The sequence below is a fragment of the Crotalus tigris genome, unplaced genomic scaffold (genome assembly GCF_016545835.1).
Source record: "Crotalus tigris isolate CLP2741 ecotype Arizona unplaced genomic scaffold, ASM1654583v1 scf7180000019478.12717781048:2074007, whole genome shotgun sequence".
In the NCBI taxonomy this organism is placed as follows: domain Eukaryota; kingdom Metazoa; phylum Chordata; class Lepidosauria; order Squamata; family Viperidae; genus Crotalus; species Crotalus tigris.
The window spans coordinates 903629-926506 of record NW_024097560.1 but is presented as its reverse complement, the minus strand read 5'-3'; the positions used below and the strand labels follow the sequence as shown (position 1 = coordinate 926506).

The 22878-nt window shown below is 44.4% G+C and overlaps 2 protein-coding genes across 3 annotated transcripts; one reads left to right on the top strand and one right to left on the bottom strand.

Moving 5' to 3' along the window:
- The first annotated feature begins 839 nt into the window (after positions 1-839).
- On the top strand, positions 840-9740 carry MYL2 (myosin light chain 2). Its single transcript, XM_039362632.1, has 9 exons — positions 840-883; positions 3926-4000; positions 6287-6359; positions 7394-7474; positions 8170-8245; positions 8375-8479; positions 8871-8946; positions 9270-9318; positions 9468-9740. The coding sequence occupies exons 1-9, from the start codon at positions 855-857 to the stop codon at positions 9564-9566; spliced, it is 663 nt and encodes a 220-aa protein (XP_039218566.1). The 5' UTR covers positions 840-854; the 3' UTR covers positions 9567-9740.
- A 1416-nt stretch (positions 9741-11156) lies between these two features.
- CCDC63 (coiled-coil domain containing 63) lies at positions 11157-20708 on the bottom strand. 2 transcript variants are annotated; one of them, XM_039362747.1, is made up of 12 exons: positions 20603-20708; positions 19207-19284; positions 18422-18588; positions 17321-17510; positions 16413-16532; positions 15686-15867; positions 14886-15067; positions 14338-14555; positions 13437-13511; positions 13033-13225; positions 12282-12479; positions 11157-11869 (listed from the first exon to the last, which is right to left on the bottom strand). In XM_039362747.1, exons 2-12 carry the CDS (start codon positions 19216-19218, stop codon positions 11739-11741), a joined length of 1668 nt encoding a protein of 555 aa, XP_039218681.1. In that variant the 5' UTR covers positions 19219-19284; positions 20603-20708; the 3' UTR covers positions 11157-11738. The 2 variants fall into 2 exon arrangements, with proteins under 2 accessions (XP_039218681.1, XP_039218682.1); XM_039362748.1 differs by lacking the exon at positions 13437-13511.
- Positions 20709-22878: the final 2170 nt, after the last annotated feature.

Sequence of the window (22878 nt, the reverse complement as noted above, 5' to 3'; positions counted from 1 at the left end):
CATCATCCCATGGTCCAGGAATTGGCAGCTGCAGACCCATCTGGGATCCATGTTGTACCGTTCCTTTTTCAGGACCAAAATGAATTCCGAGAGACAGCAGCTTCTTCCAGGAAATGAGGGTCGGGAATGGGGGACAAGCCGGACTTGGCTGTTATTACCTCTCTCTGGAGAAGCCACAGCTGGCCGCTTGCAAGGGGAGCCTGTTCCACGAGCCAACTCCCAGGAATACGTTTCCCAGGATTTAAACGGAGATTAAGTCAGGCCACATCAGAAGCGTTGTGAAGAGATTCCCAGTTTAGATAAATTCTTTCCACCATCGTGGTTTAAATGGTAAGCTACTTGGGGCAGGGGTCTCTCCCTCCTTTTCCCAAATGCACAATTATTCTGTTCATTAACATCATCCTTATTTGATTTTTCCCACCTGCGTAGGTGAATGCTCGAGGTGACAAGAGGAAAGAAAAATAGCAGGTAGGTCCAGTGGATAAATTCACCCCAAAGTGAGGAGGTAACAGCCCCCCCCCCCGAAATTGCAAAGCTGAACAGGCCCAGCAAGCCCAGCCGAAGAGGCAGGTCACCGAACAACAGAGACACCCAAGTAACAGCAAGAGAGTCAAATACCTCCCTGCTTTATCTGCAGAGGATGCTGTGTTTTACATGAAAAAAAGGCTTTCTAATTAATGGGCCAGCCCTCTTGTAAAAGGTTTGATTAACCCGCTTCCCCCCCCCATCCTCCCCCTCCATTTTGGTGTGTTCTGCTCCTTCCCTCTTTCTTTCTGGCAGGCCCGATAACATTCTTCTCTTTTACAGGAAAAGCGTGATTTATCCCCCCCTGCCACAGGAGAGGGAATTCTGTTATGGAGTCAGCCGGCAGAAAGCTAGCAAGGTTAATTAGTTTGCTTGATTTCCTGTTAATTTATCCACATGAAAGGGCTGACGGCAAGCACAAAAGGGGCCGGGTTTCCCGTTGCATGATAGAAAGCCTGAGAACCAGGGCCAGGCAAACAGAACAGCGGGCCTAGCAAGGGAGGACTCCAGTGTCACCAAACACGGCTTGCATCTCACTAAACACACACACACACACACACACATAGAGTGCCTGTCAGGGCATAAGATCTATGGAAGTGTTGCAACCAAAAGAAATTCACCTGCTTTGAGCAAACCTTGCTCCTCAGCTTCAGAGAAAGACCCCTTTGAACACAAGGCCCTTTCAAAGAGGAAGAGAATCAACCCCAGGGTTACCGAGAACATACGTCCCATCACAAAGCCCAAAGCCAAAAAGGTGGTAGAACTGGCCGTGACTCATTTAACAACAGCTTTGCTTAGAAATGGAAGAAGGGCCCTCTGGATCCCTGAGAACCCTTTTTCCAAGAGGAATTCCTCCAGTTTAGATCGCCAACTCACTGGGATTAGGATCCTTTGACTTGGGCCTTCTGATCAGCAAGGTGTGGACCTCATTTAGCTGCCACTTCAAACTTTCTCATGGTTTGTGGTTCCTTTAAATGTACAAATATAGAAAGTCTGCTGCACTTTGGAAGCTGTTGTGGGTATTTTCAGGCTGACAGGTGAGTTTAGCTGAGTTTAGAATGGAAGGATTGGTAGCTCAACAGGGGCAAAAGTCCAGTAAAGTAGGAAGTTGAAATAAAAACGATATACACATTTCCGTGATGGAATTCTTCCTTCCTTCAACAAGTGTCCCTATTTCAGTTGTCCCACGTTCTTGTAACTTATCTGGTTCCATTGTGGATACTTAAGCACCGTGCAGGTTCAAAAGCAAGGCCAAAGGGCTCCAGCTGAGCTTTTTTTTTTTTTTTATGACAACTCACATTAAGCCATTGCATGTTATTTCCTGGCATTTATAGATTTTTCCTAATGCTGGAAATTAAGATAATTGCACCCAGAGCCAATTAATCTTGCTGAACTCTGGAGGAGAGAAAGAGAAGCAGCCCCCAAAGCTTGATTAAAAGTGAAGGCTCTGGGGCTGTCTCGATCCATGCATTGGGCTAATTTTCCCCTCACTCTGATGATCAAGGAAGGGCCGGGGAGCCATGCAAACAGGAAAAGCAAGGAAGGCTGTGTTTTAACTATTACAATTTATCCTGCATTTTCTTTCTCTTGTATCCTGCATCTCTGATTATTATCGATTTCTAAAGACCCAGAAGCAGATCACTGACAAAGGTTTTAACTTCAAAGCTGAGCACCAGTCACTGAAAGTTAACTCCCTTTCATTTTACACAAAGTAAAGCTGAGAGTTGCTGTTGTTTTTCACAGACAGCATTGGCAGGCAAATGACAGATCTCATCTCCGGCTCCTTTAATGTTCCAGTCTACCAATGAGAAGTCAGAAGCTAAAGCCAGACTCAGAGAAGTGCTCCAGGGTAGTGTGTCTCAACCTTGGGCACTTGAAGATGCCTGGACTTCAGCTCCATCTTTAAGCCACCCAGGTTGAGAAACTCTGCTCCATGGAATCATAGCTCAGCACCAAGGACAGCTCTCCTTGTTACTCTGCTGTTAGTTTTCAGAGTCGACTGATGGCTGCCATAGTTTCTCCAAGCATGGCTGGCTAAGGAATTCTGGGAGCTGAAGTCCACATCTCTTAAAGTTGCCAAGTTTCAAGACCCTTGGTCTAGACCGCAACTACTATTGTGGGATTGATTTCACACAATTTTGTGTTAGAAATTTGAGACTTGGAAGAATTTGCTTTGCCAAAACTGATTACTAGTTCCCAGTTTTTGTGGAAAACTTCAGAGTAGAAATATCAATTCATAAGGACTAAAAATTGATATAAATCTATACCTAAAATGAATTCTGATATGAATACCATATTGCCCCATGATTGGAAAAGTCTCTTCATCAAATTAAGACATCTCTCTCTCTAATTAAAATACTCATTGTTGTAGAAAACTCCATCCAAACTAAGTTACAAATCATCAAACTTCTGTACATCAAGGATACTTGGGAGTCACCTAAAGACTCATGAGCAGCTGCAACATTTTCATAAATGCGTGACGCTGTCAAGTTTGGTGCAGTGAGTGGGTCTTAGATAAAAATTAAAACAGCTGCTTTTTTGACATGGTAAGCCATACAGATCAGATTAAATGCATTTTAAAAATCTAAAAGTGTTATTTCTAAAGCCAGTGCAGTTGAATATACTCCTGGGTATGGCCCTATGGCAGGGCCATAGGCTCTTTTATGACTGGTGGACTTCAACTCCCAGAATTCCCAAGCCAGCCATGCTGAGGGGAAAGGAAAGGTTTCCAAATTGAGCCATGCTGGCTCAGGAATTCTGGGAGTTGAAGTCGATGAGTCATAAAAGAGCCAAGGTTGCCAACTCCTGCCCTATGGTGAGATGAGAAAGAATTATCTTTACGTTGTTGTTGTTTTTTTAATGAGTTTTATTATCAGGTTTCTCCAGAAGAGGGCAGGCAAAGCCCAGACTCCTTTTTCCCTTCTTAAATCACCACACTGTAAATAGAAAATGAAGCAGGCTTGCAAAACTGCCTTATTAGCAACCTCCTTGCCCATGGACGCCTTTTCTATCTACCTTTAATTCACAAGAGGTCCTGAATGGTAGCAGATTTCTGCAGCCTAGTCTACAGTAAAATGTGTTTGTTGTAAACTTGCCATGCAGTTTAATCTGACATTGTTTCTGCTTTAATATATTTGCTGAAGCATCTCAGGGATTTAGAGGTAGTTGCAGGAGAGGGAATGATAATAAAATAATACTACTTTGGAATGAAATTCATGTGGCCATCTCAGAATTCCCTAGCTCATAAAGCATTAATTCCAGTCTAGCATTATCTGGTTGCACCTTTCAAAAATAAGATAGTACAGGTTGGCGATGGGAATGAGAGCCAAAGCTGGACAGTTATGTTTACCGAGGGGATAATCTCATGATGGTGAAGACCTTGCTCATTTTTTCCCACTAGGATCTCTGTATGCAGCCCCCTGCAAACAGACCAGTGGGGCATCACTACAAAAGAATCGTCGGAGATGCGAGAGAGGTACCATCCTCTACTTTCTGTTATCTTTAAGTGTTGGAAATGAAAATGGATGGGGTGATCTGTATACAGGACCACCAGATCACCGATTCACTGGCTCACCCCGCTGAAAAGCCACTGCTGCAGTCTGTCAAATCAGCTACATGGCTTGGCCTGAGTAAGCCATCCGGAAATGTATTCTCGTCCCTCCTTCGTCTTGCATGCTCGGCTTCCCTTTCTATTAAAATCCTTTTTTAAAATGCCTTGGCGCTTCCCCTACCATTGAGCCCCTCTGCTCCAGAAGAGCAGCTTTCCTTCCTTTACTGGAGAGGTGACCCTGCCCGTGTCATATTTTCTTTCTCTGACTTTCTCTCCTTCTCTATCTGCTTGCTGGCAGGAAGGCAAAGCACTACACTTGATAGGTAGGAATCAGCTTTTTGATTACTATTACTATTTTTATTATTTTCGATCCCTTCTAAATTGTTCTTCCTGTTCTGGTTTAAAGTTAAATAGAGCTTCAGCTGAGGAGAGCTGAGGTAGCTTTTTAGGCCTATAAAGCTCTTATGAATTAGCATCGGGCTTCAGGAGAATCCAGACGAAAAAGAATTGCCACTGAATAGGAATGCCTGTTGGGATATTAAAGGCTGCCTTTAAAATGTTAGATTAAACTCTCTTTCTACCACAAAAATAATCTTAAACCTTCCTTTTCATCCTCTGTAGGTTATAACAAGTTTTCAATAAAATCCCTCAATAGTCTGAGTCTTCAGGCCGGGCTTAGCAATGTATGTCCCTAAAATGCAGACGCTTTAAAAACTTTATCAGTTTTCCCCCTTCTTTTTCACTAACTAATTAACCAAGCAAATAAAATCAGAGGGACGAATTGAGGGGAAAAAACTTTGATTTTTACGTGCTAGTAAGGTCACTTATTTCAAAATCTAGATATATATGCAACCTGTGCAAACGATTATCGTAAATACGAGTTTATGCAAAGCAGCCTGCAAATCCCAATTTTTTAAAAGTTCTGGGAATTCTGAAGCTTGCAGGGCCAAGACTCCTTTGGGAAAAGCAACTTTACAGGATAACAATGTAAAGGATGGAACTGGCCTATATATAGATTCCAGCCTATGGGTGGTTGAATAAGAGAATCTATCTTTGTCTGTTTCACAGGGAGATTTAAAGAGTGTGGGGGGGGGATGGACCTCAGTCCAATAGCAGCAGCTGTTCACCCTTGCATCCATTTCCATCGTGTTTGGTTAAGACAGCTGCAGGCAACTGTGAAATATATGGAAGGCATTGTTTGGACTGTGTCATCTTCCCTGTCTGCCCACCCCTTTGTCTAAGTGTATTCCAGTGGGGGGGGAGGAAAAATGCTCAGGAGCAGAGAGCACCGGCTAAAAATACAAGTGCAAAGGAGAGGAAGATGCCTCGCCTGCTGGTCAGCCATAACTGAATCCAGAGAGGCCACTTCGGCCTTGGGACACTCACAGTGGCCTTTCCCCAGAGGGCTAAGATCAGTTTTTAGAAGCTTAGAACTTCGGAATATCTCTTCTCTGCTTGACAAAACAACCCTGCGAGGTAGATAAATCTCCCCTTGAACAGAAGCGGTTTGTTGTTTCTGCCTCTCAGGATTTCGTTCTTGATGATGCTTTTACTTTCCAATCTAGCCTAGAACCTCAGGATCTCCTTGGGGTCTCCCATCCATCCAAGTACTCCCCAGGACTGACTCAGCTTCCCCAAGGTGACTTAGCTCCCCCTCCACTGCTGACATTGAATTCATTGTTTGATTTGACAATCAAAGAAAGGGTTGAGAATGGGGCAGGGGGAATCAGCGCTTGCAGCCAAGTGGGCGTCCTGGAGCCCTAATTGCGAAGATTCAGGCTCCCCCCCATCTGCAGTGCCCCAGTCCTGGGTTCGATGTCTTATTCCCATTATTGTTTGAAGGAACAATCAAAAGGGAGGTCTGTTATATATACATGGAGGCAGAGAATACATTGTTTACCCCCTTGTGGGCTCCCCAACGCACACATTGGAGACCAACTGACACCCACAGGTGTCCGGCTATTCTCTGGCTGCTGGGAGAACGCTGCGTCGACATCTTAAATGGAAAGGCCGTCTGGGCGGCTGGCCTGTCCCTAACCTTGGGGGCCTCTGTTGTTCTGGCATGTCACCACATGACAATGTGGGCTGATATTTAAGAAGGCAGAAGAGAGAATGGAGGGAGGAGAGGATTAACTCACCTATTACAGCCAAAAGAGGAGATGGGTTTATTTATAATCTGGGCTGGGTCTTATTTATTGTCTCCTCGGGCAGAACAACGGGGGCACCCACCGAAGGAACCGTCTCCGAACAGCACCCTGAGCTGCACAATTTGGTCTTAGAAATGGTGAGTAAAAGGAGTGTGGGAGAGACGGAGGGGTCATGAGTTGGAACGGGAAGAAAAGAAACAGGAATTCAAGCATTCCGGATAAAAAATAGGAGGGGGGGGGTTGCCCTTTAGTGAGTGAGGATGTTCCAAACAAAAAGAATTCTAGTATCAGGTGGAATTAGGTTACACGCTGACATCCCTTTAGAAGAAGTGTGGAGAGTAAGTGGTGCACAATAGGCCAGTTAAGTTGGATTTAATTGATAGGACTCGGTTTTAATCACATTTATTCTTTCAAACCTGGGGTTCCAGCGTACTACTACATGTTTATCAATCAGATGATTTTAGTTAGAAGCAATGATTTAATGGCGCCCAAAATTGACTCCATCCATTTTTTCCTTATTGGCTTGACATCGCTGTCAGACCCCTGGTTTGATATCGCCATGTCCCCTTCATGCATTCTATCTCTTTCTGTATTCAAATCCTTTCTTAAAAATCTCCAATTTGTCCTTTTACTTTAAGCACAATTTTTTTACTCCCCAAAATGTCAAAATCTATATATCAGTGCATCTCTTTCTTTTGAGCATCTCTACCTCCACCATCAAATGTGAAATTGTAAACTTCTTGAGTCAGTCAGGGAAACCCCTTCATGGACTTTTTCACGGGGCATTTTCCACAGATGGAAATTCAATAGTCGCTAAATGCAGCCGATCGTGGTCCGATAACCCTCTTGACCAATAAAACAGTAAAAACAGTCTTGTTTTCTGCTTGTGGCTTTGGATAGAAGGCCTGGGACCATTATTTGTCCCAGCAGAAGGTACCTCTAGACCAGGGTTAGGCAACCTCGGCTCTTTTATGACTCGTGGACTTCAACTCTCAGAATTCCTGAGCCAGCCACGCTGAGGGGGAAAGGGAGAGGTTTCCAAGCTGAGCCAAGTTGGCTCAGGAATTCTGGGAGTTGAAGTCCACGAGTCATAAAAGAGCCGAGGTTGCCTACCCCTGCTCCAGACGTTAAGGAGATGCCGCTAATTGTGTTGTGTTTAATCTCCCCAAAGGCACCCAAGAAAGCTAAGAAGAGGACAGATTCTAACGTCTTCTCCATGTTTGAACAGGCACAGATCCAGGAGTTTAAGGAGGTATGTCAACAGAGGTACTAAAATCTTTTGCAAACAGTTTGTATTACAGATCCAAATGAAGCGAATATCTTGACCCAAGAACATGGAAAACGTAGGTAATACACTAACATCCTCTTGGCTTCTGTTCTACCTGCATAATTAAGAGTCCGTATTTGAAGTTCAGTCACGCTACACAATCTAAGGCCTGAGGAATCAAACTCTCAGCCAATCTTTTTTTTTAAGCATGGAAGTCTGTGCTTAAGTCCTAGATGATTCTACATTCTTGTAGATCAAAGGCTGTAATAGCCAATTTAAAAAGACTTTATTGGAGCTTAATCTGAAGCCTGGACTTAGTTCTGGAACCTAGAATGAAATGCCCTAGCTGAATATTGCAGCATAAGGTCTGCCAGATTCCAGCCATGGAAAGTTCATACTGAAATATTATCTCAGTTGTATGTTGGATTGATTTTTATCTTTTCCTAAACCTTATACATTCCCCAACCATCTTGCGGATCCCAGAAAGACCCTGAGTTCACTAATGTATCCTGCATAATTACAGAATAGGGCTGGGAGAATGTTTCAAAAGAGGAATTTGAAAGGCTGGGCACACACTTCTGTGTGAAGACAGCTGGGGGCGACTTCAGAAGCAATTGTGGTAGATCTAACAGTCTGAGATCAGGCACTTCGTACAAGACATGTAGCTTCTCCCCTTTCAGGCTTTCACCATCATGGATCAGAACCGCGATGGTTTCATTGACAAAGCAGATCTGAGAGATACATTTGCAGCACTAGGTAAGCAAAGAAACGCCTTTACATTATGATACCCATCAATGCCCTATGAGTAATTTATACCGGATCTCATGGAGAAAAAAATATTTCAATTATCCTTCCTTGTGTTTGGTTTGGTTTTGCCTGCTTCAGGGCGTCTGAATGTGAAAAATGAAGAGCTTGATGACATGATCAAAGAAGCTCCTGGACCAATTAACTTCACCGTGTTCTTGTCAATGTTTGGAGAAAAGCTTAAAGGTAAGATCGGAGGAGGCTACAACTTGGTTGCAAGCAGTGAGCATCTTTGGTAAGCTGTTTAGGCTCCCATCCACACAGACTTGGTTAGGACCATGAAAAAGTAACGGAAGTGGTCACTATTCATGCAGCAGGATAAACAAACAAGCAAACATATGTTTAAGGTGATGTGGTGCTGGATTCCCAATTCTCCTGGAAAGCTTCCTTGTGTGGCTAAAGGAGGGTTTTATTCTGGTTCACCTGCCCATTTATTTTCTGTGTAGCCTCCATGGTGACACACCTTCCCACAAACATTATAAGAAGGGCCACTTTTACAAAGTATTCAGCTTTCTGAGACTTTCCCTCCATCTCCCCTCCCCTCCCCTCCCCCTTTTATTTCCTTTTAATTTTCCAGGAGCAGATCCAGAGGAAACCATTCTAAATGCATTTAAAGTCTTTGATCCAGAAAGCAAAGGCTTAAAGGCAAACTAGTAAGTATCTTTGGATCTTGTCCGCTTAAAGTGGTCAGAAGATCCTCAGAGCCCTTTCTGCTTCTCTTCACCCTTTTCTTCTCACTCCCTTAATAAACATTCCTTTAGCATCCTCTCTCTTGGGACAAACTGTTGTGATGCAAATGTACAATCAGCCTGGCTGCTTATCCTAAACTGCAATTAAGAACTTGTTGGTCCATCCCCATGTGCTCCAGCCTGGATTTCAGAAATGAGAAAGCTATCGCCTCTATTCTTCACATGGAGTGATGGGTGGAATTGAGACTGATATTCCTTTGCATCTAATCTGGGTTTTTATTTTTCAGCATTAAAGAGATGCTCATGACACAAGGAGAACGGTTTTCAAAGGAAGAGGTAAGAAATTTCTGAATCGCTCAATGGCCTTTCCAGGAAATGCAATTTGGGAGTTGGACTGTCTTCGAAATGAAGATTTGCAATCTTACCAAGAGCCACTGAGGTATAAAACATCAAAAGGAAATTTCCTGGCTTCTTTGTTCTTCCAGGTAGACCAAATGTTTGCAGCCTTCCCTCCAGATGTGACCGGCAACCTTGACTATAAGAATTTGGTGCACATCATCACACATGGAGAAGAAAAAGATTAAGAAATGGTGTGGAGCCACTCGGTGTGTGATGACAGAAGTGATACCTTCTCTGGCCAGCTAAGCTGGGCTGTTGTGTCTCTCCTGTCTGTTGTCATCCTCTTGGCAGTTCCAGCCCTTTGTCTGTCCTATCTGTAGAAAGAATGCAGCCATGTCTGGAGAAACCTATTTCTAAAACTGCCTTTGTATTGAATTATTCAGAAAGTCTGAGCAGCCCTTGATGAATGATTATGGATGAGGGAATGGAATAAGCTGTACTCACAGCAAGCCGTGTGTTTCTTTTCTGATGCCAGAGCAGGGTGCGTTTCTCACTTAACACACAAGGCAAAGAGGTTGTCCAACAACAGTATGTAGAGCTGAACAGGAGGAGGCTTCACCCACAGCTAACATCAAGTAAGGGCCACAAATTTGCCACTCCTGGGTATGGAAATTTGCTAGGAACCCAACACATCTATGGAGGCTTCCTACCTATTATAGCAATAATACTTGGACTTATATATCGCTCCACAGTGCTTTACAGCAGGATTTCTCCCCCTCCCAGTCCCACAATATGGATCTCTTACCCAATGGAGGCACACGGCTGGATCCACACAATTGTCTTTCTGGGTGCATCTAAAGTTGTCCATCATCTGCTCTTTCCAGGTCATGAAGTCAGCTATAACAGACAGGCTCACCCAACATAGATTGAGACCCATCCAAAGTCAGTGACTATGCAGTTTGTGTTGAGGGTCCAGGATTGCAAAACCAAATTTCCAATGTCTACTAGCTTGGTGGTCTACCTTCGTTAGCCTGCCAACCTGAAATGCTCCAGATATATTGGGATTACAACTAGCAGGCGTCTCAAGAGCCACGCACAGGTGCAATCTGTATGGTGTGGCATTTGCTCTGTGTTAACATGCTGTGAGATAACACAGCTCATTCACAGTGGGCTATAAATAGTAAAACTGTCTGGTACCTAGAAAAGCAGGCATTGTTCTTGGATAAATCTGAGTTGTGATCCTACTTCAGTGCACTAATGCATCCTATGTTTCATCCACTCTGCCTATTAGCACTGAAAGGCATTGGACTGAAGGACAGTTTTCCACTTACATATTAAAATATCTTATTGAGATGATCTTCTGTTTTTTAAGATAAAAAAATAAGAAAATTAGAGTTCTCCCAAAGACTTAAAATCTGATAATAACTGGTTTATAATGGAGCCATATTCGTACAATATCAGCCCTATGAAGGACATAAGATAAATCTTGGTTGACACTAGGCCATCTTATGGCTTATTTAGCAGACTGCACTGTGCTGATGAGGATCAAGACGAGAGACCAACATTAATTCAGGCAGGAAGTGGAACTCATGGATTCCATTGCAGGTGCTTCACCTCTTTTCCTACCATCTGGTCTTCGCAGAGTCCTCCTATATGCACAGCCCAAGCACCTTCTTAGAGCTTTGCTTTTTTTTATTGGAAAAAATGAGGTGCCAGAAACACATCCCTGAATCCTCTTTGGCTAATGGAACCTGCCAAACCAGGGAAATGGCTCGACTCTGCAACAGCCACGCAGTAAAAATATAACAACAACAAAATCAATAACTGTGTCAGGTGTTTCAAGGTCAAAGAGGGAGATTCACCCTTCCAGGATGCTCGAGAGAAAATAGCCTTTGCTGAGGCTGGAGGAGCCCTCTTAAGGGTTCTGCAGCCTCTCACACAAAAGTACATCCAAGCAGTTTGTTCTCCTGGAAAGAGGTGAGAGAATGGTTTAACTTCCACAAGATTAAAGCAAAAATCTCATGCAACATAAATGCAGCCCTCATCGAACTGGGATTCTCTGGTTGTGTCAGACTTTCACTTCTGTGTTTCCAAACTTTGATAGCTGGAGGATGATGGGTGATATAGTCCAGTTAGATATTTGAGGGCATACAAAAAAAAAAAAAAACAAGCAGAGAAATTCAGGGTAACCAAAAAGACGACTGCAAGCAAGACAGCGAGCTGTAGAAATTCAAGAGACAAATGCTTTCTTTGTTCATAATTTTTTTATTCTATGCAAAGAAAATCCATCTTGGTATCGCATTTTGTACTGTGGGTATATACGTATATATAAAAGAAGATACATGAGTCTAAGTATATGAAAGAAGCCAATGAGAAAAGATGGTTTCTCGTCCTGCCACCCATTTCTTTCTTAGCCTCTACACCGGTGACAATTTCTTTTTTTCTCTGCCACTCTCCAATCTTTCTGCGATGGAATTCCTTGTGGCTTTTTCCTTCTCCTGGTTTTCCAAGACCATGGCACGCAGATTTTTGTGGTCTAGTGGTTCCACTATTGGGAAAGGAACGAGAAGTTCAACAGGGTTAGTTTGGAGAAGAGGCATTTTCTTCCTTTTTAAAACCACAGTTTCAGTGAACCACATTAACACAGTATGAACACAAGACCTATTTATTTATCAGCTTGGATCAGGGGTTGGATCAGCAACAAACTCTCCCCACCCTTAGGCTCATTTACTGATTAACTTGTTTTTTCTTATTTTACTTGAAATGTCTTTGGGAAAACTCAGGGAAACCAGAAAAAGCTTGGCGGAAAAAAACTTACTGAGACACTGGTCAAACGGACAGCATAAGGGAATTCTCTCTGCCCCTTCAAAAAGCTTCCAAGCCAGGGTTGAATAACCAGACCCTCATTCTTGCTGGCTCCAAATTTTGCATAGCCATCTATTCTTCCTGCAAATACTTACTAGGCTCTGACGTGTCTGCAAAGGGATCCACACTGAGAGAAGGTGGAGTCACTTTAATGGCGTCCATTTTCTTTAGCAGAGCACTCCCACCCAAAAAGGGATTCAGCAAGGGGACGGTGTCCAGCTCCCCTTCGACTTGCTTGTAGCGCAGGAAGGACTCAATCAGCAAAAGGTCGTTGCTTTTCTTTTCTACTAAGCCTGCAGAGAGAGAGAGAGAGAGAGAAGCAAAGGAACCTGTGAGGGAGTGGATGTGCTTCACGTCTCACACAACGCACAAAGAAGGTGGAAGGCAAGGGGACTTCCAGGTCCTGATTTGGTAGGTGTGACTCTTGGCTCTGCAGGGTTTCTTCTCAAATGAGGTTTTCCCAGTAAACTCCGTTGGACACCGATACATTTCTTTGATTAGAAAGGGAATTTCTCATTAAAACTTTACATACAAAGACTACATAAGCTATAAGGCATTGTTTCCCAATGCTGGGACATTTAAGAAGTGCGGACCATAGCTGGCTGGGGAATTCTGGGAGTTGAGGTCCAAGGTTGGGATGAGAGAAATCCCAGATGGAAGCACTAAGACGCCCCTGGAGGACAAATGAGGGAATGTCAGAAGGCTTTACCTGACCGAAGGTCTCCATTAGTCAGTTTGTGTTATTTGCTCTCCCAGCTTGTCACACAAACACAGGAAGCCTCCAGGGCTCTCTAGGAGAAACCCCAAGGTGATCAACTCAACTTGGTGCTTGGTCGTTTCACTCACTGAAATACTGCATCAAATTCTGATCGGTGATCTCTCCAGTCTCTCCCAGATGCTGTGTAATCTTGGTGGCGTCGCAGCCGATCTTCTTGAACAGAAAATCGACTGCGGATTTCAGCTGGTCCAAGATTTTGCTGCTCTCTTTCAGACTGTACGCATAGAGATTGGCGTTTTCGGTGGTCTTCTGCAGTTTTTCCTGTGGGCAGAAAAAGAGGCTGACGGGATTAGAGAGACTGTGAAAGTAAAAGTGTTACCAAGCCCCCCAAAGCTAAGCCCAACTGGCTCTCACCCTGGAGAATCATTTTCTTTTATAAATAAGGGGCAGAGGACACTGCCCTGGTCTCTCTTCCCCCTCTCTCCCCCTCCTCTCACACAAACACACATACACACCAGCTCCACTGCAATACCTCCATGCTTTTCAGACTGCCATGAACTGCAACTTCAGCTGCCTTCTGCTGGGATTTCAGCTGGCTAATTTCATTCTACAAAGTTCAGAAATTCAGAAATCCATCATTTTAGCCTTCAGGCCACTTATGACTTTGCGAGGTGTGTTTCCAAAAAGCACCAGGTTCAGAGGATGCCTGTGAGTATTTATTTATTTAACTTGGAAGGCTGTCTGACTCTCAGATGAACTCTGCCAGTTTTATGTAATAAGAGAGGATTTTTTTTTAAAAAAGCAAAACAGTGAAAGGAGAAAAGGGTAAGCATGCTTGGATAAAATCACCCCCAAAAAGAAAGAAAGAAAGAAAGAAAGAAAGAAAGAAAGAAAGAAAGAAAGAAAGAAAGAAAGAAAGAAAGAAAGAAAGAAAGACACTTCCCATCTCTTAACCCTGAAATGCTTGTAATCAGAAAGTGGAATTCTGATTTATAGAAAAACTTTCTGACTTCTGAACTGTGTTGAACGCAGATCCCAATTGGGAAGACTTCCGACTAGGTTATGCCTTTGCTGGATACGCCCAAGAATGTCTCTGCATGCAGTTAACACCATGCATGAAAAGAAAAGCCTTGACCCCAATTCTGCACCCCAGGGGAAGCCATCATTGGTGGAGACAAAAGGGATCGCTTCCAAGCTGTTTTCAGAGAATTAACCCAGATGGATTTTGCTGCAGTCCCTCCCCAAGCTGTTTGGTGACAACAGTCACCCAGGTTTGCCTATAAAAAAGTGTTTGCTTTTTAAAAATGGTCATTAATATTTTACTGGAAGAATAGCTGACGTGCAGAAGGATTGGACAGCAAAAGCTCAATGTAATGAGGAAACCTCAAAACCTTGAGTAAAAATGAAACTGCCCGGGAGAAGGAGGACCCCACCTGGATGACCTCAATCCTCTTCTGCAGTCTTTCCATGTCATTGTTCAGTTCGGTGACGTAGCTGAAGTAGGCGAAGTTCTTCTCTTCCTTCTCCAGGAAGTCCTCCACCAGCTGCCCAATGTTCCCGTTTTCCGTCAGTTTCAGCAGTCGCATGTAAGCTACCTCGTAGCTCTCAAAGCTCTCCCCTTTCGACTTGGCCCGCTTCCTTGCCTTGAGCGCTGAGAGAAAGTGGGGTGTTTAGGATACAGAGCCAGTCAAGATTTGCTTCCCTACAAAAAAGTGACCCACCCAGACAAAATAGTGCCTATGGTGGTTGTTGTGGTTACTAGACATACACACCCACATCCAATTAAATATGGTAGTAAAGTTGTACTGTGTCTACTGTATAGATTAATAGGTTTTGCACCCAGAACCCTCTTCATATGTGTGGACATCACTTAGAGCACCATACGTGATCGCGCAAAAGTTCATCACTTGCAACACCAGGCAGGACATGTTAGCTTTTTGTGTTTGTGTACATTGGCATGAATCGAGTGACAAAATGGTACCTTCTTCCTTTTTGGCCTGTTCCTCAATTTCAGAGCGATCCACCAGTTTGATGAGCATAAATGCTTTTAGCTTGGTCTCGTGGTTATAGATTCGCTCCAGCTCCCGAAACTCAATGTTGAACTGGGCAATATCCTTGGACCGCCGTTCATTCATGGCAGAGATCCTTGCCAAGGCTTCAACCCTGATAAGAAGCAGAAAAGCAGATAGGAGAGAGAAAGAGAGCGCAAAAATAGGACAAGATGAAGCAGTCCAGGCCAAGATTTTGTCAACTTATTTTGAACCAGCTTATCTCTGAGATATTCCATTCCTAGTCCTGGGACTCATCCATCTAAAACAACTTGTGCAGGATACCTTTCTTCTGAATGATGCTCTTTGCTGACCAATTAAAGAACAAACTAAATCCACAACAGATGGCAGAGTTCTAGAGAGTGGCATTCTATTGCTTTAGATTGCAGCTGATAAATGTCCTTTTTAAAAGCTGCTCTGTTTTGAAAAATTAAGGATGCAGGGAAACCCAGCCCTGTTTGCTTATTCCTGGAAGTAGAATCGGTTTTGTATCTGCAGGGAGCATTTGGGTTGGGCAAAGAAGACATTGGAATTGGAGGTTGCCCTGCCTGGCTTCTGTCATCCCACATTAGCATTTTTCATTGTGTTGCAGAGAAGCACGAGTCCCCTCTTTAAAAAACAAATGTTTACCCAAAGACCCTCCATTAGCAGGGCAGTCTCAAATTTGCCCAAGCAGTCGAAGTTGCAGTCCTGAAAGCGAGCAAAAGGTCACACACTTGGTCCTCCTCCTCACCTCTGCTCGTAGGCTTGTGTAGACTGCTCAATGGATGTATTCATGGTCTTCTTTTGCTGCTCAAGCTTCTTGTGAAGCCGTGAGTAGATGCCTTCAAAGATCGTCTTCTGGCACTGCAGCGTTTCTATTTCTTCACGGAGCATGGCATTTCTGGTCAAGATCGTGTCAAAATGTACCGTGGCCTGGAGGTCAGAGGTAGAATTAGGAAAGGGCCCAGGACATTCTAAAGCAAGATTTTAAAATGTTTCTCAAAGTCATGGAGAAGAGCGACTAATAATGGGGAAAGCCGAAAGAGGGTGGAATTTGCAGAATGCATCACTCTCTTTTTCCTTCTGCAACCCTCCACATCTTTACTCCTTATTGACACACCCAAACTCATGAAGTAGAAGTGATTTATAGGTTTGGGGAAAAAGAGGAGGTCTCAACATCTGAAGCACAAAATTGATGCTGCAGTTACACAAAATTAGGCCAGAGATGTGGTTAATGGATTCCAGTTCTAAATGTATTTTCTGGACTCAGAAGGGAAAGTTCAAAAAAAAGCCACATTACTTTCTATTCACCATCATCCATTATGCCTGATTGTTCTAAATTTGGAGTCTTCTACCCCCTCAACTTTATTTTTAAGGGCTGTCATTGTGGTTCTTATTTCAACTGTTCCCCTCAAGGTGGAGACAGACGCTAATTTCTCCACCACAAGGAAGATGCAAGTCTGCAAACTGCTGCTTACATGATTGAGTTGGTTATCCAGCTTGTGGATTTGCTTCTGAAGCCACTTCCCATCATACTCCTGCCTCAGCTTGACCATCAGATTTTTTTGGGTTTTAATCTTTTTTTCCACCTCTTCTACCTAAAAGCAGAGGGAGAAATATCTCAAAACTCCTTTATACATTGAAAGAAAACGGCTTAAGGAAAACAATGAATAACTGCAGTGCATTTGCTAGTATAAACTCTAAATATTAGATGCTTGTGTGTAGGTAGAGTCCTCGACTTACAACAGTTCATTTAGTGACCGTTCAAAGTTACAGTGGCACTGAAAAAAGTGATTTATGGCCGTTTTTCACACTGCGAATGTAGCCACATCCCCATGGTCACGTGATCAAACTTCAAATGCTTGGCAACTGTCTCATATTTATGATGGTCGCAGGATCCCAGAGTTATGTGATCGGCTTTTGCGACCTTCTGGCAAGCCAAGTCAGAGGGGAAGCCAGATTCACTTAACATTGTTATTAATTTAACAACTGCAACAAATGTCTCGCCTAGAAACAGAAATTTTAGGCCCAGTTGTGGTCTTAAGTCTACACAAGCAGTTCCTGCTCCAAACAAGAACACAGAGCAAAGGAAATGGAGATTGAGAGAGCATCAAGAGAGGAAGAATATTCCCTGAGCAACAGAATTTCCCCAAATGCTTTATTTTTTCCCTAAGGATCTACAGCTGGAAATCCTAGGGTTTATGGTCTCTTAGCTCTTGAACTGGAGACGGTGTTTGCACAGAGATTAGGGCATGCTAAATTAGTTTTGATTCGCATGAAAAGTGCACCGAGAAGTCAAAAGCAGAAGGGAGAGAGGAGCTCGCTGGCAGGCTGTCTATCGTGCTTCACAACCCCCGCTTTGCAAGTCGCACATTCTCCCAAGCACCTTGTCATCAAGTTCTGCGATCAAATTCTTGGTGGCTCTGATCAGAGCATCGTACTCATCTCTGGTCTGCAGAAGGAATCTGAGCTCCATGAAGTTCCGGTCATCTATGTAAAGGTTGCGGGGTGATTTGGTGAGAGTCAGCAGCAAATTAATCTCATCGTATTCTTGTTTCAAGGCCTGGATGTGTCTTCTGTGAAGGAAAAAGAAGGACTCTCTCCAAAGTGCTCAAGCATTCCAAACCAGGGTGGCTGAAAATGTACGGACATAAAGTGTGAAATCCGAAAGCATTGATTACAAGCTAGAGGGGCTTGAATTGGGTATGTCTAGTTTAATGAAAAGAAAGACCAGGGGTGACATGAGGGCAATGTTCCAATATCTGAGGGGCTGCCACAAGGAAGAGGGAGTCAGCCTATCCTCCAAGCCATCTGAGGGCAGGACAAGAAGCAACAGATAAGAGAACCAACCTAGAATGAAGGGGAAATTTTCTGACAGTGAGAACGATCAGCGGAACAGAAGTTGTGGGTACTCCATTACTGGAGGTTTTTAAAAAGAGAGTGGATTCCATTTGTCTGAACGGGGTCTCCTGCTTGAGTACGGGGCTGGACTAGAACAGGGGTCCCCAACCTGTGGGCCGTGGCCCACACCGGTCCATGGCTTATTCACAACCAAGCCGCGTAACTGGCTGGCTGGTGCATGCGTGTGCTCAGGGCCTTGTGTGAGCGTCGAGGGTGCTCTTGGCCCCACTTGCGTGAGCAATGGGTGCGCGTGCATGTGCCCCTCCCACAAACCCATCCCTCTTTCCCCCTCCCCTCTGGGCCGCTAACCCCCAAAATTGGGGAACTCTGGACTTGGAGACCTCTGAGCCTCCTACAATACAGGCCATGGGGAGCATAATGAGGGAACTGACCAATGTGCAAAGGTGACTTAGACAGATTGAAACAGGAGCAGGTATGCCTGCATTCATTTTTCTCAGCTAGCAGAGCATGTATTGGCTGGCATGTATCCACGTTGGTCATGCACATACAGCCCCACGCACCCACGCACTCACGCACACCACAGGGCAGCCCCTCGTTAAATCTCCTTAATCTCCGGCAGACTTACTCCTGATGGAACAATTGCTGCTGCGTTTTGAAACCAAGGGACTTGCGGCTCTCCACCATGATCCGAAACTGTTGCTGCAGCTTCCTCAGTTCGGCTTCTGCCATCATCTCCTTTTCCTTCTCCGTGAAGTCTGAATTTTCGCTCCTGGCATGAGATGCCCTCCGGCGCTGCAGGGCAGATATTTTTTTAAAAGAAAAGGGTGTTTGTGTTTTAACTGGGCTTATGTTTCCTTCAGGATTACAATTTCCCTTTTCCCAAGGGAAGCAGAGTGAAATAAAGAAAAGCTGTTCCACCAGAACGAACTATTAATCTTCCAAAAATCTACCCAAAGGAGGGGCATATTGTTCAACAGTCCTGACGAAGCTAGCAGAAGAATAATTGCACTACCTTAACTTGCAGGGGAGGAGGAGAGGAAGCTGTTCCTAAACGAAATTGAATCCATTCTAGCTTTCATGGATGGAAAATAAAAGTGCACTCTAAAATGTAACCAGCAACCAATAGCATTTCAACACTGCACAATAAGGCAGCTTTCTCCCACATGGTGCCCTTCAGATGCGTGGGATGATAACTCTGTCAAGCCTTTTCCTGCACTGCCTGGAACGATGGGAGTTAAATGCACATCTTGAAGGCAGCGGAGATGGGCCACTTGGCTCACCCATCTAAAATGAGAACCAGGAAGCGGATGGTGGCCACAGGCAGTCAGGCTCCTGTCCCATGGCTAAGCGACTGCAGACGAGGAACAGACTCTACAATTACCCAGGCTTAATGAAAACAAGCATGTTTACCAGCGTCTTCATCTTTGCCTGGATTAAGTCTTGATGCGTCTGTTAAGGAAACCAGGTTAATCCTTCCCAAACCGAAACCTGAAAAAAAAGTTAACAAAAAAGTTTTTATTGCAATAGTTTCTAGCCTCCATTTGCAAGCAAGATCTCTTTCGGGACCTCTTTTCCGCATCAGCGAATTCTCCCTTCTCCTCTCCATTGGTAGGGGCCACATGCCCAGATGGTTTCTGCAGCATATTAAAAGAACACTGACATTATGTCATCAGAGCCATGTTCACTTAAAATTAGGGGGCGGAACAGATGGTTACGCTCCATCCAAACCCATTCAGGACTGGGGTTTCCATAGAGATAACAAGAGAGCACATTGAAACACGGTGCACCCTCTGCTGTCATTTCTCTGGACACCCACACACCAAGTGGACCGGACGGAACATTCTGAGGTGTTCTGGGAACGATGAAGCTCAGCCAGGGTGAGAAAGGAAGATCCGGCTCCAAAGAGAGAATTTGGCAGCTCATTTTAGTCTGCATCTTCCCATCTGATCTGGCACAATCCACACACTTCCCTTAAGACCTTGGTTTAAACTCATAAGGCTCCAGAAACTTTCCTTTTTTACTTTAAAAACCAAACTCCAGTATGTTCTGAAACATGGCTTTAAAGGAAAATTAGTAGATTGAAACGGATGGGACAAATTTGTTCACCAGAAAAAGACGGCAGACTTTAGCAAGGGCCACGGCTGAATGGCAGAGGGCTCAATCTGGACTCAGAAGTTCACAGATTCATCGCTTCTAGTTAGTCCTGAACTGAATTGAAACAGATGATTCAAGAGATCGGAAGTCTAAATAGATCCCTTTCGTTATTTATTAACCTTATTTTGTTTATTCATCAAATTTCTATACTGCCCATCTCACCTACGTGACTCTGGGCAGCTTACAAATAAAAACCATGAAAAGCAACATAGCTAAAAGAGTATTAAAAACAGAGGTCAAAAGTTAAAAGTTACAGAGGTTTAAAAAGTGTCTTCAAGCCACAAACCACACCCAGGGTTGCATGCCACTCTTAGACCCCTCCCCATGCCAGCTGGCAGAGTTGGCTCTTGGTCAAGATATTCCACAGAGCAGGGACATTATGCCTTGCTTCCCTGTAAGGCGGAGCAAACTGGCATTGCAAGGGCATATTTTCCTACCCCGTCCCTTTCTTTTCTCCTCCAACTTTCAGAACTGAGCGCAAACACACTGCTTGGGGCAGAGAACCTGCCTTAAGCCGCTTTGGAAATAAACCGGTGTGCAGTACTAAAGTCCATTAAGGAGCATCAAAGCAGACAGGAATAAGAGAGAAATCGTGGCTAAACCGGAGCTAATGAACACGCGTGCGCCAAGTAACCATCCTAAAACCACCCACAGTATTTGTCCACTATCCCGGCGTCTTTGCGACCTCGAGCTTCTCCCTTTACTTCAGAAAGTCGGATCCAAGCAGGGGACCCCAGCTAAGCTGCAGAGTCTCTCCGGAGCCTCCGGCTCGGCTGAGTGGAACGCGCGGACCGCGGCAAATTCCACGCACAATGCAGGGGCTCTTTGTGAGCCGGCCGCGTCCCATTGGCTGGGCCGGGGGCGTTCCAGGGAGACCCTGTCCGCCCGCCCGCCCGCTCCTTTGTTTTCTGGGCAGGGGCTTAAGCCAGGCTTGGCTCCCGCGCTTGGTTGCTCCTCTCCTTCCCGCAAGGATTCCCGGCATGAATAGCTCCACGAACAAGGGGGGGGGGGCGCGGGAGAGAGGATTTTAGAAATTAAGGATTTGGGGAAAGCCTTGAATAAACACAAAATGAATGGGGTGTCCTAGAGTCGGCGTGAATGAGCACAACACCGGCGGTTCATGAAAACCTTGGGGGTTAAGGAAGAGTTTCTCAACCTTGGCAAGCGTGAAGATGAATGGACCTCAACTCCCAGATGGGAGTTGACCCATCTTCAAGCTTGCCAAGATTGAGAAGCACTAATACTCATGCAACATACGTGTTGTTTTCTGTAGTCGTATTTGTTCTTTGACCGCAACCTGTGGATGCAGGGAGGCTTCGTGGCGCAAAGACAGCAAATGTAAGGTGTTTCAGAGAAGCAGAATTTGCATAAAGGGTGTTCTCCCAATGCTCAAATGAAACATAGTTTTGAGGAAAAACCTTTATTTCTTGGTTGGGCCGTTCTGATGATATTTTGCAGGCGATAAGGGAGTAAGTTCTCCTATCTGCTTCCCCCCAGAAGCAGAAGTTAAGTTGCTTCTGTTTGGTTAAAAAAAACAACAACACCCATCTGTGGCATTCTTCATTGTGTCCAGATTCTATGAGCCCTATTCTCCATTGTTTATCAGCCACGAATAAGCAGTCAATGAAACTGCTGGGAAAGGAACTGATGCAGTCCAGCCTCTTTGTCTGGGTCACAGCACTAGAGAAATATTTGCTTTGACCAACAGAATGATTTTTCTTTTTCTTAAGTCCTGCTTAAAAATGGGTGCGGCTCCATTTCAGTGGGTTTTGGATTGCTACTCAACAAAATAAGAAATGGGCTGTGGAGAGTTTAAAAAAATAATAATCCTGAATAAACCCATGAACCTTGACCCTGTGAGTGCTCCAGCACCGGAGGTTTTCAAGAAGAGACTGGACAGCCAATTGTCCTGAATGCTATAGGGTCTCCTGTTTGAGCAGGGGGTTGGACTAGAAGACCTCTGAGGTCCCTTTCAACCTTGTTATATGGTTAGCACACCATATTGTGGCTTAGTACAAAATGTGGAGTCAGGTTTTTCCCTTTTAGATGAAGAAAGACCTTTTCAAGCAAGGATCAGCACTCTGGGCAGCTCCCACTACTCTCTGCTGCATGCACTCTACAGAAATATTACATATATTATAGCAATAGTCACATATTATAGCAAACTATAGTTTACAGTCCCAATGGTTGTCTGTACATGCACATGCAGGCTGGTTTGCATTCATGCACTACACCCACCCCAAATCAGATAAACCACTTATAACTATGTTACGTGAATCCAGCCGCTGAAGCCCACAATGGAGGACTTATTGTAATGTGAACTACTGGGTCATGGTTTTCAATAAACCACAGGTAAGAAATCCAGTGACTTTGCATAATACATCAAGTTAGCATCTGGGCATTTCTTAAGATCGGGTGTTCTTGGGAAGACTGTGGATTTTCTATTTTGGTAAGCAATCTTATTTCCCTGGCTGTTGAGCTCCGCAGTCCTCTTCTGCATAAATATGTTTAGGATTGGACTATTAAAAGCCCCATGCTACCTGTTAAATTACAGCCTGCCACTAACCACAGATTGTGGAATCCTGCCAGGACAACCAGGTCGAGGCAGAGATTTCTCAATTCAGGAGGCTGCAGTACCACCACTGGTTGCCTAGCAACCTGGATGCAAATTCCCATCCCGTCAGAAAGCATTTGTCTTTCCAGCAACGACTTGGACACGGGAGCTCAAGGGGGGGGGGATTGGGGGTGGGGGGAGCTAATGAGGTGGTTTCAAAAAGGCAACTCCTACGCAACCTTTGGGGAATCTCTTGAAGGCAGGGGATTTGTAGCATACAAAAGAAATGCTTTGTTTGTTTGTTTTTTAAACAGGGCTGAACTAAAAATGGCACAGCGCAAAGATGTTCTCTCACAACAGTTGCAGGATAGCAG

Coding starts and splice junctions, on each gene's coding strand:
- MYL2 (XM_039362632.1), top strand. CDS start 855: ATGGAGTCAGCCGGCAGAAAGCTAGCAAG. Junction 4,001..6,286: donor TCGTCGGAGATGCGAGAGAG/GTACCATCCTCT, acceptor CTCCTCGGGCAG/AACAACGGGGGCACCCACCG. Junction 8,246..8,374: donor AGATACATTTGCAGCACTAG/GTAAGCAAAGAA, acceptor TGCCTGCTTCAG/GGCGTCTGAATGTGAAAAAT.
- CCDC63 (XM_039362747.1), bottom strand. Junction 15,868..16,412: donor TGGATAACCAACTCAATCAT/GTAAGCAGCAGT, acceptor TCTGACCTCCAG/GCCACGGTACATTTTGACAC. Junction 12,480..13,032: donor GAATTTGATGCAGTATTTCA/GTGAGTGAAACG, acceptor CTCTCTCTGCAG/GCTTAGTAGAAAAGAAAAGC.